At 44.2% G+C, this 14,694-nt stretch overlaps 1 protein-coding gene across 4 annotated transcripts in view; it reads left to right on the top strand.

Annotated features, from left to right (window-relative positions):
- Positions 1-14,694, top strand: part of LOC147700508 (uncharacterized) — a 72,606-nt gene that overhangs the window by 49,006 nt on the left and 8,906 nt on the right. For 3 of the 4 annotated variants that reach the window (XM_086929654.1, XM_086929653.1, XM_086929656.1), the window contains one exon: positions 3,495-5,358. The exons of the other annotated variant lie outside the window; for it this stretch is intronic. In XM_086929654.1, the coding sequence (XP_086785780.1) occupies positions 3,495-4,144 (650 nt within the window). In that variant the 3' untranslated portion in view covers positions 4,145-5,358. Of the gene's footprint in view, positions 1-3,494; positions 5,359-14,694 lie in introns of those variants that run through there. 4 annotated transcript variants of the gene reach the window in all.

Raw genomic sequence — 14,694 nt, 5'->3', positions numbered from 1 at the left:
CACGTGCAACCCCCCCCACACACACAACACCACACACCCCACCCACACACCCCACCCACCCACACACACACCCACACACACAACTCCACACACACAACCCCCATACACGCACAACTCCACACACACACAACCCCCCACACACAACCACACACAAACACAACTACACACACACACAACCACTCACACACAACCAGACACATACAACCACAAGCACACACAAAACCACACTCAACCACACACACAACCCCACAACCACAGCACAACCCCAAACACAACCCCAAACACAACACTCACAACCCCACACTCACAACCCCACACTCACAACCCCACACTCACAACCCCACACTCACAACCCCACACTCACAGCCCCATACTCACAGCCCCACACTCACAGCCCCACACCCACAGCCCCACACACACAACCACACACACACAACCACACACACAACACACACAACCATCTATCTATCGTACTCTATCGCACTCACTCTATCACCATCTATCTATCTATCACACTCACTCTATCTATCTATTGCCCTCACTCTATCTATCTATTGCCCTCACTCTATCTATTTATCGCCCTCACTCTATCTATTGCCCTCACTCTAGCTAGCTATTTATCTATCTATCTATCTATTGCCCTCACTCTATCTATTGCCCTCACTCTATCGCCCTCACACTATCTATCTATCCATCTATCAATCCATCTATCTCCCTCACTCTATCACAGTCACAAAAAGATGTTAATATTTCACTTCTGTTCTTGGATTTTCGTCACAATAAAATACACTGAACATAATCTTCACTAAAGTCATTTACAAAAGTTTAAGCTATTGCCATTATAAATTACAATAACTTTCATTTAAGTATTAATTATTTAAAAAAATTAAACGACATTGTTATTTGTAATACCAATACATCTGTCACGTAAATACAACACATATTGCAGTACAAATGCTATAGGTGTCACATTTGCGAAAGTTAAAACTATTGTCATTGTCAATGACAAAGCTATTAATTTCGCTATTTTCAAAAACAAACACATTAATAAAATAATTGTCATTTAAAATACCAATAGCTCAAACTTTCCTAATGCGAGACCTATTGCATTGCAAATGCTTGTTTACATAGTTGTCTCCCGTCTCCAAGAGAGTCTGAGAACCCTGAAAAAGATGGATGAGTTCATTTAGGTTTGTAATTGAGTTTTGTCGTGACGACGTTAAGGGCATTGGTGATGCAGGTAACAGATCCCGGGCCGTTCTAAGCTGCCTTATGCTTTACTAAAGAATAGACACAATGTCTGTCAGTCTTCTTTTTCAGTTAATTTTAGGAAGTGTCCTCTCTCTCTCACCTTTGAGGCCTAGGTCCAGCTATCACTTTTTTCATGGAACTCTTCCTTTTACCTCTTTTTCTATCCGTCTCCCCCTCCGTCTCGTTTTCACTTTCTATGTTTCTCTTCCAGTTTCTCCCTCTCATATGCTAGATTTGTATTTTTTTCTCTCTCTCTTTCACTCTCTCTCTCTCTCCTCTCTGTCTCCCCCTGTCACCCTCTTGCTCACTCTCACTCTCCCTTACTCCTCTTTGTCTCTTTCTCCTCTCTCTCTCTTCTCGCTTGCTAACTTTTTATTTCTCCCCTTCTCTCTCTCCCCATCTCACTCCCTCACCCCTCTCTTCATCCCCTTCTCTCTTTTTCTCTCTTTCCTTGCTCTATCACTCTACCTATCTCTTTCTGTCTCTCTCATACTCCACTCCCTAGCCTCCTCTCTCTCTCTTACTCTCTCTGTCTCTTTTTCTCTCTCTACTCATTTGCTATCTGTATATTTCTCACCCTTTCGCACGCCCCCTTTCTTTCTCTCTCGCTGTCTCTCTTTTGTTTTCAATCCACCTCACTTGCTTAGTAGGTGAGTTAGAGCTTTAGATGACTTATTATTATTAATAATAATTCATTATTGTTAGGCTGAGTATTTTTTTCTCCACTCCCTTTCTAGAGCAAGGCCTTTTATTTGACCTACCTACAAGATAGATTCCATTTTTTTTCTTTACTCTGAACTCCTTCATTTGCTATTTATTTAATTAGTGTTTCTAATAAGGTGGTATATATCCAAATTGAAAAGGTAGCCATAAAGTGCCATTTCAACAATCGTATGGCAGCTCTATGTCTCAAATAGACTCCCCAAAGAATAGAGCCAGCAGTTCCTATCGTCCTCCTGTTTCAACTGAAGTATAGATTAATGTCAGATAGGAACCTGGAGAAGAGATTACACACCGGAGACACTGCTTCAGGATGGTGCCAGCAGCAGTCCTGGGTTGACCCTGACTACCACTCTGTAATGCTGTTAGTGCACGGAGACAAACAATGACTATTAGACTCTTGTGAGTAAAGAAGTATTTCTTGTATGACACAAGAAACCGCGCATTATCTTGTTACCTCTCACTCGGCTGAGAAATGCCATGACCAGCCCCAGTCCTAAGAGAATCCAGACTCTGAGACGAAGGCGCAGAGGAGAGAAGACTAGTATTGCCAAAGTGGAGTGACCCTGAAGTGAGGATCATGGAGGTCTCATGGTAGTCTCCCTGTCCGAAGTGTACACGTTTGTTCGTTCTTCCTATTCCTGATTACTTACTACTGCTTCTAAGATCCAAATAATGTAATGCCATTTCTTTTGACTATGTGGCACACAGGTTTGGTGTGACTAGGTTTCTAGTGCATAGACCAGTGTGGCTCCTAGATTTGTATGGCGCATTGATTTGTGGTTTAAAATAGCTATTGTCAGCAACTTTAACACATCTGTCTATATCTCTCATCTGTAAATCCGTGGGCAGAGGATTCACAAAGTGCAGAAAAAAGAGGCAGGAGCTGGCGAGTAACAGTTCACCATCCTTCGTATCTCTTTTCTGTACTCTCTGAGTTTTTAAGAAGCATCAAGTGGAAGAAGATGGTTAGCATCCAGGAGACGAAAGCTATGGTGAGGTGAACTGAGCTTGTTTCGGATTTCCAACGTTAACCTATTTTATGCTGAACAAAAATACTGCTTGTTTTTCTACAACTGGTTCAGACCTACTCTGGGTGAAGGGGAGGAAGGCTAGTGTTTTCGGTAAATTGGTGGCTCCATTAAGCAACATGTTTCTTTTAATCGGAATACAATGAAGTAAAGGCTGTTTATCATATAGTGAAAGATGAGCGAGATGCCTGCTTCAGTTGCAGACTCAGTAAGTCGTTGGCAAACAAAGACCTGTACCCACACCTACATATAGAATCCCATCTTGTTTCTAGAAATGTATAGCTTGCTATGTTCCTGTATGGCTTTCTACTGTTTTATTAAATGCAAGTATGTGCAAAATGTCAACAAAAGACAAATTGAACAAAAATTAATAACTACCGGGGAAAAACAGGTTTTCACTTTCCAGATTTGAAAAGCTCAGAAGATCAATATTCTAGAAATGTAAAAATGTCTTGCTTCTAAACAGAAATAATAAACTTTTAAACCCAATAGGTGATGAACGCATGAACAGTCCAAAGGAAGCTGGCGAGTCCTTGGCCTGCTGCACAACAGAAGCAAGCGAAAAAGCTCTTTTAATGAGGACGCGCTTCAATATGTTTCAGAACTCCTACGAGGGCTCTGGAAGCCCACCATGGGCAGACAATTGCATTGAAATTGGAGAGGACCAAGGTTCAGAATTTGAAAGCGATGCAAGCCACACAGAGTATATCGGAGAACAACAAGAAATTGCGAAAGCGCATACGTCCCCAAATGAAAATGGAAGTGAGTGTGATAAGTGGAACTCACAGGTCCTCAATGGTGTGCTGTGCCTCACAAACAAAGACGCATCACACAACCCTCCTGAGGATAATCCCCAGACTAAGCGTGTAGGAAAACGCCCACGAGTGAGGGCGTTTCCTTGTTTGAACTGTGAGAAAAGCTTCTTTAGCAAGTCACAACTTATGTATCATTATAGAACGCATACGGGCGAAAGACCACACGTATGTTCCTTCTGTGAGAAAACATACAGCAGAAGCCATCATCTGAAAGAACATATACGACTACATACTGGAGAGAGACCACACACATGCCCGGTGTGTCAGCAAACCTTCATATATAAAAGTCATTTTAATTCCCATCGAAGAAAAAAACACGGACTCTGAGATGCTAATCGACGACAGGAGGAGACCAACAGAGGAGACAGGATGGACATCCAATCGCATCATCAGAGCGTAGTTACCCCAAAACTAGCCCATTAGAACCAGAAATATCTTCTTATCTATTGCAGCTACACCTGATCGAATCCATGAGCAGAACAAAGCCTGTTACATTCCTGAAAGCTGTAAAAATGGTAGCAGGAAACACAAGCAAGCGTGATTCTGATAACTTTCCAGACTCCACGAATCACTAGACGTAAATATATCATTAAATAGTGCACCCACAAGAAAAGCATTGCCTGTCTCAAAACCATGGCCATGTAACAGCTAACAGCAAATGCCCTAAACAGAAAATGTAAGTTATAAAAAAATTGCCAACAAGCTTCCCGAGTTAGCCCCCTCCTTTGGAAGAATTGTTAATTGGGTCAGGTGCATAAAGAAAACATGAGGTGTCTCCACCCTTCATCGTCCGGAGCCGTGATTTACACCATAAGTCCAGTTCCTGAGAACAGACGTAGGCATGATGTCAAGTTTAAGGCCAGCACCGGAGTCCATTCCTGCTACAGATCTTGGACACGCATCTCAAATGGTTTTTGGCCTGAACTCTGACCCCTAATAGTTGTTAACATAAAGCTGTAAGAACAAAAAAATAATTAATGAGTCTGTGCGCAGAAAAGAAAACGCGCAAAGCCACGCAAACAGCAGACATCATAAAGAGCGGTCACGTAAATGCTTGAAAATGAAAACTGTGGATGTGGTCTGATGGATGTTTATGTGCAGCACAGACATTTATAGGAAATATCTCCGTCTAATTGGCTAATGTTAATATGTCCATTACTCAATGCTGGAAAATGCCTTTCAAAATCCAAATATTGAAATGACTAACATCATCTACCTCTTCTTTGTATGCAGCCATTTGTGTTGTGAAGAAAAATGCTGACTTTTAATTAAATCCAAATTGTCTGACTATTATTGAACAAATAACACCCTTTCTACAATTTGGCACCCACTGGTCCATTCCTTTTAGAATATTAGTGAAACACTCAATGTATGTTTAGTTTAAAAAGAGCATTCTTTCCTCAGTTTCTTTCATGTTGCGTCTTGTGACGCTGGGCATCTCAGAATAGCAATTAACTTTGGCAGGGAATTTAGATGTGCTTATCTCATTTTTGCTGTCACTAAATTATTTGAACTATTATTAAAATTTGAAAGTTTTTCAAGGCTTTGGTTGTAGTGAGTTTATTCATCCTTATTTGCTCTGTATCTATAGTTTGATCTTGTTCATGAGTACTAACACACTGTATTGATGTTGCAGCAACGCAGATAATTCTTCCACCAACTTTATCAAACAGTGAATCCAGTGAAAGAGGCAGTTAATAAGGACTCCTGTTCTTCTATCTCACACACACAGATACACAACAAAAGCACACGTACGGATGCTCCAGCCCTCCACTGACCTGTATACACCATGACATGTGATGGCCATTAAGGGTTCGTTTGATATTCAAACTCCAAGTCCACATGGATCACCAAGAAAGTAATAGAATTAAAACCAGCATTTGCAATGCATTAGGTCTAGCATTAGGAAAGTTTGAGCTATTGGTTTTGTAAATGACAATTTTTTTTATTTATGTGTTGGTTTTGAAAATAGCGAAATTAATAGCTTTGTCATTTACAATGCCAATAGTTTTAACTTTCTCAAATGTGACACCTATAGCATTAGTAATGCAATATGTGTTGTATTTACGTGACTTAGATGTATTGATATTACAAATAACAATGGATTTTTTTAAAATAATTAATACTTAAATAAGTTATTGTAATTTATAATGGCTATATATATATATATATATATATATATATATATATATATATATATATATATATATATATATATATATATATTTCAACAAAAGTGCCCGCTGCTTAAGGACGCCACTCCACGAAAAATAAGTTCACAGAACCATTTATTTTCTGAAACCAGCTCAGCTTTCCAATTGTTCATTACCTTCCCTGACGCGTTTCAAAGCAACATGCTTCTTTTTCAAAGGGAAAACACAGTCTGTCAGCCACAGATCAGCACAGCACACCCTCCAGCCTTCAGTTCGTTTTTTTCTTTTTCAATTAACCTCTCCAGAGGCCTCACTTAAACAGGTGTGGAAATTCGTGTGCATTCTGGGGTTTGAAGTTTTTGTGCTGTGCCCAATTCTTCCCCTCCAGTGGGGTCTGTGTAATTTGCTTGAAGATGAAATATTTTAAAACAGTGTTCATTTTCTGGTTATTTTAAGCCCTCCATTGGGCCTCAGAAAGACATGCCAGTTCCTTTTCTTTATTTTATTCCTCGTGCTGCAGACAGGTTAAGCACAGTTCCAAACCTTGCAGATCCATCATTTAATGGCGGTGCATCCTCCACGGTGAGGCTACCGTGTATGAAATTTCAACAAAAGTGCCCGCTGCTTAAGGACGCCACTCCACGAAAAATAAGTTCACAGAACCATTTATTTTCTGAAACCAGCTCAGCTTTCCAATTGTTCATTACCTTCCCTGACGCGTTTCAAAGCAACATGCTTCTTTTTCAAAGGGAAAACACAGTCTGTCAGCCACAGATCAGCACAGCACACCCTCCAGGCTTCACTTCGTTTTTTTCTTTTTCAATTAACCTTATTTATATACACACTTGTCTGTGTATGATATCATGTATGTCTCCTAGAGAGCAGCGGACCACCGAACAGTACACGTGGTCCCAAGTGATTGCTCCAGTTCGTTGACAAGGCGCTTCTTCTGCTTAAAAGGTGCTGATGGGGAGGGTGGTGGGACGGGAACTGGGTGACACCATCCTGGGGGGGGAGAGAATGGGGGCGCAGAGGAGGATGGGTGGTGGATGAACCCCTGTCGTTTTGTGGTGTAAGTATCTCATTACCGTCCTCTTTTACATCAACTCCCAAACTGAGTCAGTAGAACCAGAGACACTTTAAAATACTGAGGAGAATGGTGTATGTAGGCGAATAGATTCTAACCCGTCCTTAAATATGCACGAGGAGTGAAATAATGCCATATGCGCGTGCGCACACTGGCTAGCGGCTACAGATACTCCTTGCAGGATGCACGTGTTCCAGAGGCCCTCGGTGCAATGCTCCAACAGACCATGGAGACAGTTCCCACGGCCATGCCCATGCAATGACCCACCGGGGCCGCAGTGCTCCAGTTTCAGGCTGCCCTGCAGCCTCTTGTGCACTCGTCCTCTCCTTGCTGAAGTCCCCCTACCGTCATCTCGCTCTCCAGGCGCCAGTCCCTGGTCATGGGCTCCGCCGGGGGAATCCCCTGCTCCTTGGACTCCTTCTTATCGGGCCTGAAGAGCCCCATGGCAGCGCTGCAGTGGTGTGCAGCGCTGGAGTGCAGCGCTGGGGAGGCTGTGCAGTGCCGGGGAAGGCGTGCAGCGCAGGGGATGATGTGCAGCGCCGGGGATGGCGTGCAGCGCCGGATATGGCATGCAACGCCGGGGATGGCATGCAACGCCGGGGATGGCGTGTAGCGCCGGAAGGCTGTGCAGCGCCGGAAATGTTCTTAGTGGGTGCTCTGTCCAAGTGTGCACCGCTGGGGACGATGGACAGCGCTGCCAGCGGAGCAGGTATGTCCCTTCAGCTTCCAGAGGGCAGCTCAGGGTACAGCGCCGAGGCTGGTGTGCTGGACAAGGCCTCGTCTGACTCGCTCTCAGGGGGTGCTCTGCCTCAGCCCAAGTGTGCAACGCAGGAGCTTGCCTGTCCATTTAGTGTCCAGGAGGCAGCTCTACCCAATTGCAGTGCTGAGACTGGTGTGCTGGGAAGGTTACCTCTGACCTTTCCACCTTGTTAATGCCTGCTCGCCCCACACCCTAGAGCACGCGTGCAGGGCTATATCCCTCCAGGGCGCTTTCACCTGCCAGAGGCCTGCGGTGCCCTGTTTATACCCACCTCCGGGGGCGGCTGGATCCGTCCGGTCCACCCCATCCCAAGAAGACGCTCATGATTGCATTTCGAGGCACAGGTTTGATTTTAGCGAGGTTTTCACAGAATAAGCTTTGTGACAGTATTATCAGTGCAACAACACTACCTGTTCCGAGCAGGTGCGAGGAGAGGAGGCCCCGAAGAAAGGCAGGAGGAGAGAGAAAGGGGAGGGGGCAGGAGGAGAGAGAAAGGGGGCGTTAAGGAGGAGAGAAAGAGGAAATGATAGGGGAAACGACGGGGGCTTCAGGGGGTAAGATGAAGGGAATGATGAGCGAGTGGGCGGCTCCAGGACAGCTTCAAAGGGGGAAAGATTGCGCGCTTCAGTGAGACAGCTTAGTGGGTTCCATTTGTGTTGCTGATATGTGGACGTGGACTGCAAGCCGCAGGTTACAGTCCAACATAGTGCTGCGGGCAGTGGCGCTCCTTAGGTAAAACTCTACTCTGCTCGCCCAGCTCTCAACTAAGAGCTAGCCACAGCATGACTATTTTTCACCCTGAAAAGTTGCATAGAAGCGCACAGATTTCATCTGGATCTACCGAAAAAAGGCACGCTGTGGATACCAATAAAAACAAGCTCAGTTTCCGGGCTGTGAGGCGACCTGGGAGGGCGGGGGCTGCCCGCGCATGCGCGCCATTTCTAACTTTCGTTCTGAAGAGCCCCGGTTAGAAATGCTCATGCGCCGGCAGCCCCCGCCCTCCCAGGTCCGGCAGCTGAAGTCCCGGGCCCGGGTGAAGAACATCGGAAAGCAGGGGCTGAGGTAAGAGGGGCGGGTGTGTGTGTATGCGCGTGTCCGTTTGTGTGCGTGTGTGTTATCTGCTTCCTGGCAATGTGGGACATGAGATGTGCACGCCGTGTGGGTGAACGTGCGCGCTCACATGGGGGAATCTCCTGCGCGTTCACATCCTCTGGCTCAGATTCACAGAAAGTGGGCAACAATAGATACTTTGCAGGGAATAACTACAGAAGCTCATTGAGGAGGGTCTTTACAGAATAGTTTTTTGACAAAAGCCCCATGTTACCTGGTCCCTGTAGTGGTGATAAAACAGACGCACACACATTGCATACAGACACGCACACCTCAGGAACGCACGGTTGGTGATTAATCGAGGAGCCGAATAATCTAAAATATCAGAAGTTATTGAAACGTGTATTAGCATTGCTAACATATTTGCAGTTGTCTACTCCATGCTTCTGGAAAGAGTTGAACATTATAAGACCAACAGGGCAAACCCCACTGCCTGATAATATTGAATGTGCTAATCGTCACTGATCTAAATATACACACTGCAAGAGCCTACCCCCACAGGAGCTGGATACAGGGATAAATAATAAATAACATTATATTTCTTATACAAAGTCCAAAGCAAATCAAACACATTGATGAATAAACATAACTTGCCCAGGCGCAACTCGCACACAACTGCACATGCATTCAAAGAAACCAATGCATTGTCATTCATTCACATGTATTCTACAGCAACATACAAACCCAACAGAATTCTTATGAGATAAACATTCAGGTGTGGTCCCCCACATATGTCTAATTGAAGGAATGATGGTATCAGCCCAATGTCACTTTATAGATTGAACACAAAAGTTTGAACAAATCATTAGTACAACACTGTTATTTCATTTACAAAAGTTGACAAATTCGGGGAGAGAAACAAGGGAAAACAAGAACTCAAGCGCCAACGCGCGTTTCGGTGTATGACCCCAATATTGGGTCTCACCTTCTTCAGGGCGTAGTAACTTGAAACAGGAGAAGTGCCTGGACAGAACAATGAAGGGATCCCATCCAACTCTAAAGAGGGATAGTGATAAAAACTCCCACTGGGGGCCAGGAGAGCTGATCCTGGCTCACAAGCGAATCCAGTAGGCACGGACCAACAGGGTTAATTATACATCAGATGTACCCATTAATATGATCCCAAGTCTAAAAAACCTGATCACAGGTCAAAGCCAATTTGCTGTTGGGGCGCTGCGTCTGGGGTTGCAGATAGCCTTGAATGCAACTGATATCTGCACGCAGGAGTGGTGCCTTTACAGGACCGCATGTCACTTCTGGAGCCAACCGGCGTCAGTGTAGGCCCACGCTGCACCACCTACCTGCACACAGTGATACTACTGAATACGTTTTCAGATCCAGTCTGAATCCTTGGGACTATTCACAAGGTGTAAAAATCTGCAGTAAGATCGAGTCTCTACCAGTAATAGCGTTACGAAGATAAGTAACTTGTTCACCCGAGTCATCCACGTGTGGCATTCCTCAAGAACCCTACCTTGCATATATTCTTTTCAACATATATACACACTCCCTGGCACACCTTCTAGGGCAGTGCCAGGTAAACTTCTAATATACACAGATGATTTTGGCAGCTAAGAGTTTAGGATTTGATAAACTCTAAAAGACAGTAAGGATATTTGTTATTCTGCACCAATTCGCAGAGTGGTTTACTGATTACTTTTATAACAGCACCCTTAGTAATAGAGAGACTGAATCTTTCATTTTAATCTTCACTTTTCTGCCCAAGGGTAACATGGTATATATTTTTAAGATCAAGAGACATTGATTTCTTTTTAGTCTTTAAAAATGAAGGAGATACATGAGTGGAGCTCTCTTCACTCACACCACCGCGGTACTCGTGTTAGGAGTTCCTAAGATGTTTCTTGAAGTCTGGTGTGTTATAGTCTCTTCTCTCTTCACTCTTCGTAGGGTCTCCTCACTGTTTCATCATTCCACAACTTAGTTAGGGGCCTACAACTATAAGGAAAGAGAGGATGGTGGAAAGTTAGCACGCAAGTGATGATAAAGGAGGGACACTATGGAGCTACCGTCTTTACTAATTCAGTTCTACTCCACAATTAAAACTATTGTTTTATGTTTAAAATCTGGAGTTTTTCGTATATATCATAATCCTGGAATCAATGTCTTGTGTGAAGAGGAGACTTTGGTGTAGCTGCTGTCCAGTGAATGAATAAGGAAAGTGGGTTGCATTTTGTTTTTGTTGAGTTTGAAACCTGAAACTTTGAAATATCTTGTCATCGGATTTAGGGTCAGGATGAGGCAATGGCGGTGTTTTGCAGAACGCCGCCCACTTGAGCCAAGAAGCAGCATTCATTTTTCTTAATTCAGGTGTGGCAGCATTGAAAGCAGCCGCTTCGTTAGCTCCTTGAATAGAGAAGGAAGCAAGCAGGACAGCAGCTCAGGACCAATCCAAAGCCACTCGAAGTCCAGCACAACGATCTGCAGATGTGTATGTGATTTCTAGGGTGCAGCTGTTACTCCAAGGAGTGCCCTGGCACTAATGCAGAAGAAGCGCTAACCGAGAGGGCATAAGGATCTGGACTCAGAATTTAGGGAAAAAACAAGTTTTTAGCTTTTAACAGAATAAGGGGGAAGTGTCAAAGCATTTGAGTTCCAGAAGAAGTTTGTTCCGCAGAGAGGGGCCCAGGAAGGAGAAAGATCTCCCCCGGACTTTGCCTTCTTAACCCTCAGAACCTTGGCAAGACGGAGGTTGGCAGAGCGCAGGTTTCTCGGGAGAGTATAGAACTTAAGTTTAGCTCATAGCAGCCCGGGCCAGTTCTGAATGAGGCTTTCTGAGTAAGAAGCTAAATCTTAAAGCTGATCCTCTTCCTGTGGGAATTACCGCGTTCTCGACCAGCTGTAACCTATCATTCAGGTTGTCAGGCAGGCCTAGGTAAAGTACATTCCCATAATCCAGTCGTTCTGTGATCAGGGCTTGGGTGTCACTTGCTGTCTCGCCTTCAAAGACAGGAGATACAAAAGCTTTCTCAGCATATGTAGCATGGCGAAACAAGTGCCCACCAAGGTATTGACTTGGGAGCTAAATAACAGTTTTTCATCGAATTTAATACCTACGTTTTTGACAGACAAGGTCTTAGTAAGCGGAGGGGTGGCATCTGTTGGCCAGAAACGTGGCCAAGGAACCTCGGCTTCATGCCCAAATAAGAGGAGCTCGGTCTTCCCGGCATTGCACCTGAGTTGATGTAATGAAAGCCAGTGAAAGGCTGCACTGGGGCAGTTTCTAATTTACTCACCTGGAAATGCTGCGTTGTTCTTACAGGAAAACTGCAGTTGGGTGTCATCAGCGTATGACCTGTTTCTGGCCCTAGGGAGTAAGATGCACATTGGGCAGTGTAGGGCTCAATGCCGCCCCTTGTGGCACTCCCAACCTCAATTTACGAAGATTCGCTGAGAAAGGGGGGCACCACATCTCTCCCCTCGAGAAAGGATGCTAGCCAAATCAAGGCTTGCCCTATGATTCCAACAGACCTGAGACGGGCCAATAAGATGTAGTGAGAGATAGTATTGAACACGGCCGATAAATCCAGCATGACCAGCAGCGCCCTGCCACCTGCATCAAGGCTAGATAGATAAACAGATAAGAGCTGACAGATAAATTAGATAGATACTGAGAACAGTGGGATCCAGGAGAGCCAGCGAGCTGGAGTTGAGAGCACGAGACAAAGGTATTTCTGTGTTGACAGCTCATCTAGCCAGAGTGGAGGATGAGCGCGATCGTTATGGCATGTAATGTTAATATTTATTTATAAAGTGCCCTATCACCATCGGGTCTCTTGGTGCCAGGCTTACTGAAAGCAGAAGCTGAATCTAGATCAAAACGGCCATTCATAGCTTTCCTCTCCTGCCTTCCCCGCCTGGGGCTGCACATGTGGACTAAACAGTGACAGCTGATGATCTTCTGAAGTGATGGGAGTAAGATTTGACCTAAATTTCAGTGAGTGAGCATTGCATGCAAACCCGACTTGTCTGTGCAGTCGGGGGCTTTCCCACAAAGAACATTTGGAAAGTCTGGGTTCAAATGGTGCATTTATATTTTTCAAAGTGTACTAGGAGGACTCTCCTATCTGCTAACAATTAACTACAGTGATGGGTACCCCTTTTAAGCAGAGAATTATATATAATACGCCAGTGCCAGAACTTTGTCATTCATGCCAACCTTATGCCATGGGTGCTCATGGTGTCAAAAAGTGCCTCAAGTATGTCAGGACCAGCATTTCCACGTGGGTATTTTAAGTCCCCCCATATACCATGGTTGCCATCCCTTATGCCAGCATTTTGCCATGGGTACCCCCCATAATACGAGAATAGCCTCCAGAATGCAAGGGTCAGCATTATTTGACCTGTGGCGGATACTGAGGATGTAGGCGGCATGATTTGCAAAATTCTGGTACTAGAATTTAGGGCAAGTCTTACGCCACAGAATTATTATAATCAACGGCAGGCGGAGTATAGGATGTTTCTCCCAAGTATGCAATACAGTCAGGTTTGTGAATGAGAGAAGGTACTGAGCACAAGCTGTTATAAGCAAAGCAATTATTAACGTATCCTTTTAACTTTATATCACTCGTCTTGATTTTATTTTTTTATTTGTTCAAGTGCAAACTCGAACCAGCTGTATTGGAGCACTTTACATGAGCCCCACTTATATTACACAGGGTGCATTCTATGGTTTCTTTTTAGGCAAGGGCAGGTTATGTGATTTACCCAGAATCACAGGATGTTGAGCTGACGCCAAGACTCACATTTGGATTCCCAGGTCCAAAGTCTATATCTCTTGCCCTCGCTGTCCTTCATCTCCAATTGATTAGTAGGTCCATAGAGTCTAAAAGATAACTCCAACAATCATTGATGTCTTTGCTATATAGCCAAGTGATTAATGCAGTAAAGAATTTGAGGAGATGACAATTTTATTTCTATAAGCTTAAAACAGTTTACATAATGTTATTGCCGCTTGTTTGGAGGGATATGCGGAGCATAGATGTGCGTAAGATAGATCTGCCAAGCATAGATCTGTGGTGCATAAATATGTGATGCATAGATGAGCAGTGCATAGATATGTGGTGCATAAATATGGGCTGCAAAGATGTGCAGTGCATAGATCTGTGGTGAATAGACTTGTGGTCTATGGATATGCACGTCTGCCATGCATAGACCTGCTGCAAATATCTGTGGTGTGTAGATCTGCAGTGCATAGGTCTGTGGCGGATAGATCTGCAGTGCAAAGATCTGCAGTGCAAAGATCTGCGGTGCACAGATCTGTGGTGCACAGATATGTGGAGCATAGATCTGTTGTGTATAGGTATTTTGTGTATAGATCTGCAGTGCATAGATGTACAGTTTCTGTAGTAGGGGATCTCTGTGTACAGTCATAATCTAGTGAATAGTCCCACCCATGTGCGTGGACCCCGGCAATCAAAAATAATCTCTTAAATTGTCAACTGCAAAGACACTTAAGACAGAATTTAAAGACAAATAATGCAGCCTATATCCACAAGCTACACTGTCCAGTACTTCAACTAGAAATTCCACCAAACAAAACCACACACAACACAGCCTGCCCAGTTTCTTCCATAGAGAAACTTGCCTCTACCAGTACAAGTCTCTGGAATGATAGAGAGGAAGGCATGGACAGACAAGCCCCATAGGCTGCCATTATGTGGCTTAAATAGGATACTGTGCCTTTAAGAGAACTTTCCAGAACTTCTCCCAGTATCCCAGAATGCACACCAGGTCCCTTTTACTTTCA

Source organism: Lissotriton vulgaris, chromosome 7 (genome assembly GCF_964263255.1).
Source record: "Lissotriton vulgaris chromosome 7, aLisVul1.2, whole genome shotgun sequence".
Lineage (NCBI taxonomy): Eukaryota > Metazoa > Chordata > Amphibia > Caudata > Salamandridae > Lissotriton > Lissotriton vulgaris.
The sequence above is the reverse complement of the archived record's forward strand: the minus strand, read 5'-3'. Positions and strand labels throughout refer to the sequence as shown.